The sequence below is a fragment of the Antennarius striatus genome, chromosome 2 (genome assembly GCF_040054535.1).
Source record: "Antennarius striatus isolate MH-2024 chromosome 2, ASM4005453v1, whole genome shotgun sequence".
Taxonomy (NCBI): domain Eukaryota; kingdom Metazoa; phylum Chordata; class Actinopteri; order Lophiiformes; family Antennariidae; genus Antennarius; species Antennarius striatus.
The window spans coordinates 28,649,684-28,653,014 of record NC_090777.1 but is presented as its reverse complement, the minus strand read 5'-3'; the positions used below and the strand labels follow the sequence as shown (position 1 = coordinate 28,653,014).

General features: G+C 44.9%; 1 protein-coding gene across 1 annotated transcript; it reads right to left on the bottom strand.

The window, feature by feature from the left end:
- Positions 1-1,509: 1,509 nt before the first annotated feature.
- On the bottom strand, positions 1,510-3,128 carry bhlhe23 (basic helix-loop-helix family, member e23). Its single transcript, XM_068343585.1, has one exon. The coding sequence runs from the start codon at positions 2,779-2,781 to the stop codon at positions 2,098-2,100; it is 684 nt and encodes a 227-aa protein (XP_068199686.1). The 5' UTR covers positions 2,782-3,128; the 3' UTR covers positions 1,510-2,097.
- Positions 3,129-3,331: the final 203 nt, after the last annotated feature.

Sequence of the window (3,331 nt, the reverse complement as noted above, 5' to 3'; positions counted from 1 at the left end):
CCGGCTTCCCTGAATGTCTCTTGGGGTCTCAGACAAGACAAGTGTCATTAGAGGGCCAATTTAATATGCCACGGGTGGCCTGTTGCTGTGGCGTGAGGATGGACTGTAAGAAGGAGACTGGAGTGGATCAGTCAGTGGTTTAAAAGGGGTGTTCTGATCAGAAACCGCATGACTTAATTCATGTTAAAGCACAAACGGGCCTACAAAATTATATGCTAATAGCAGACGAGCACCTGTGGGATTGGAAGGAATGATTTCTCCGGGTTTAGCACAGTGAGTGGGATTATAAAAGATCCCATTCAACACAAAATCACTCAAATTTTTGCACTCGCTGTAATGGATAAACATTATATATATAAAGTCCTGCTCCACAAGTCACGTTTTGTGGAATAATCAAATTCACTGAGATGTATATTTATTTTGAAAAATTGCTTATTGTGAATTTTTGGAGACACAAACGCCACAAGCGCCACTTTATAATAACAAGTTGTTTATTCTGATTCATGCTGAGAAAATCCTTAAAATTTTAAATTCTAAGGGTGACCTTTAAGAACAATAATATTCCACTAAAATCTGTCTGTAATTTATATGAACACCACAAAGGGAGGAAAGTTTCATCTTCCAGATAAAACTGGATGTAAAAAAACAATCAGAGAAAAAAAAAAAAACAACCTCAAAAATATACAGAATGTTTAAAATAGAATAAATATTACTGGACTGTACTCACATAAACAATTAATTGTTCTCTAAACTCACCAACAACCTGCAAGAGGGAACTGTCATCTTAACATTTACTAAATTAAATGGAGCATGGAGACAGAAACTGAAATCGTGTTAATAACTGTCAGGAGTATAAGAGCGCGCCAAGGAGGCTGCAATCACCCAAATACTCAGAGACAGGTCCGGGGTGCCCGGGGCGCTCCATGCGCCCTTCCCCTCAGCGCCATCGTCCTCAGTGCGTGCCAAACAGGCCCCACCAGCCCCTCCGAGCTCGTCTGGACCCAGCTCTTCTTGTCAGAGGCCTCTCATGCAGGAAAAGAAAGTTGCCAACTCATTTTAAGGGGGGGGGGGGGTCACTCAGAGGAATCATTTTAGCAGAATGACGGGCGTTTTGTTTTATTTAATTTAATTTATTTATTTTACTGATGAGACAAAATACATTTAACCTGTTTTTTGTCAAAACTTTTTTCCTTTCACTTCCTTTAAAGTGGATTAATTTTAATTGAATCTGTTGCGCATTAGGTCTACAGCCTAATTAAAAGCATTTCTGATATTAATTTCACATATTAGGTTGTGTCGTGCGTAAATTGACATTTTAGTGTGTGTTGCCATTAAATATAAACCAAAAGTAAAATGTGTGATGAAATGAAGCAAACTGGGTCCAAGCATAGATATTTGTTTTAATTATAAAGACATATAAACAATATATGAAATTCATGTTGCAACACAACCAAAACGCTTCTTCATGTATGTATAGGCTGTAGTTCAATAACAATTCTATAGCCGGGGTTTGGAGCAGGTGATTTTTTTCCACAGTTGTACAATACAATCATGTAAAGATGTGCAAGAACTGAACAAGTTAACCTGATGAGAAAACAAACTTGTCAACACATCATCTCAATGAGTAGAACCTCAGCCATCAACGGATCCCCCCCCACATATACACTCAGTCATTCAAGGGATGTCCTTTCAGAAGAAAAAAAAAATTTAAAGTCAAGATCGGGTCACGTTTCTTTGCATTACCACTTTTCATTGTGTTGTAATGTTGCATAGATTACAAATAAGAGAGGATAACTTAACTAAAATATAGTTAAACTTATTTGGACATGGCCTGTAGTGTCTGCAAGTACGAGCGACGAAGTGACGGGGGCTTTGACTTCTATAGGCCTAAACAGTTTATTTCCCATGTAAAACTGGATGGAACGAACATTGCTGTAAAATTACTTAACCATACTTTAAGATTATGCATCAGACTAAGCTTGTTTTTATTTTCCACAGATTTTTTCTTTATAGAAATAACTAGGGTGTGGGGGAGAGAGAGAGAGAGTGACATAGGCGCAGTAAAGGGTTCAAAGTTCAGGAGATATTTCTACCAAATCAAGGCTTGTCGTTACAGTGTTTGAAGAGACTCGACGGTGTGGCGGAATAAGTGGTGCACTTCTCGGCACAGGTGGCGATGGCAGAGCCCGAGAACGGGTAGACGGCAGCCTGTCCAAAGGGCGCCAGGGCGGGGGGGATCGGTGAGGTGATTGTCTGTCCCTGGTTCAGATACGCCACCAGCCGCCTCATCTCCTCCAGAGCCTGAGCCTGCATGAGGATGTAGTTCTTGGCCAGGAGGAGCGTGGCTATTTTGGAGAGTTTTCTCACCGAGGGGCTGTGGGCGTAGGGGATAACGGAGCGCAGACCGTCCAGCGCGTCGTTCAGGTCGTGCATCCTCCTTCTCTCCCGGGCGTTGATGCTGAGCCGCAGGGAGCGCTGCTCCTTGGACTTCTTGGCCAGGGGCCCCCCGGGCTTGTCGTCCCCAAACGACGAGCCCCTCTTCCGCGACTCCAGCGAGTCGAAGCCATCCTCGTCCTCGCTCGTTTGCTCCCCTCCGCTCTCGTTGGACTTTGCCGTCTGCCCTGACATGAAGTCTGCGGCCGGCGTGAGAGGGAAGCGGCCCGGGCTTCCAGCACCATGGCCAGCGCCAAATCCGAAGGCGGACTGCCCGTAGCGCTGCGTCAGATCCAGGAGCGCGTCGTTGCTGATGGATTTGAGCAGGTTCTCCTCGCTGACATTCATTTTCTCTTGCAGGAGTAGGAAACTCTTCTGCTTTGTCTCACTCCTATCTCTTTGTTTTGTAAAAACAAACAAACCCAAAAACCTGCAGGCTGTACTCACGGTATTTCTCTCAAAGAGTTGTTCTCTAGGAGTTCCACTCTTCTTCTTCTTCTTCCACTCACTTTATTTCCTCTGTTACGCGCAGTGACTCTTCAAGAAGTAGGATGAATGTGAAGCCGATCCTCTACATGTATTCACCTCCTCTGTGCACCCCCTTGTTGCGCGCATAGCCTACGTTCAAACGACGCTTCTCTGAATTGTGCGCGGAGAGATCGGAGCGCTCGGAACGGTCGCTTTCCTTCCGTGCGTTTTTACGCGCCCTCCCCTCGCCTTGGGCAGGTTGTGACTCGCGTTCTGCCCCTGCTTGCAAGTTAGTAGGAGGACGAGGCACCCCCCCTCGGGATTATCCAGCCGTCCAATCAGGGGGGCGTTTTAATTAAATCGAGAGGAAAGCACGTCGGCTCCCAATTTCAATCATCAAGTGTTAATTGTTGCGTAAAATGACGCGCGG

Bases quoted from the DNA above. Each gene is read 5' to 3' on its own strand.
- bhlhe23 (XM_068343585.1), bottom strand. From the start codon at position 2,781: ATGAATGTCAGCGAGGAGAACCTGCTCAAATCCATCAGCAACGACGCG.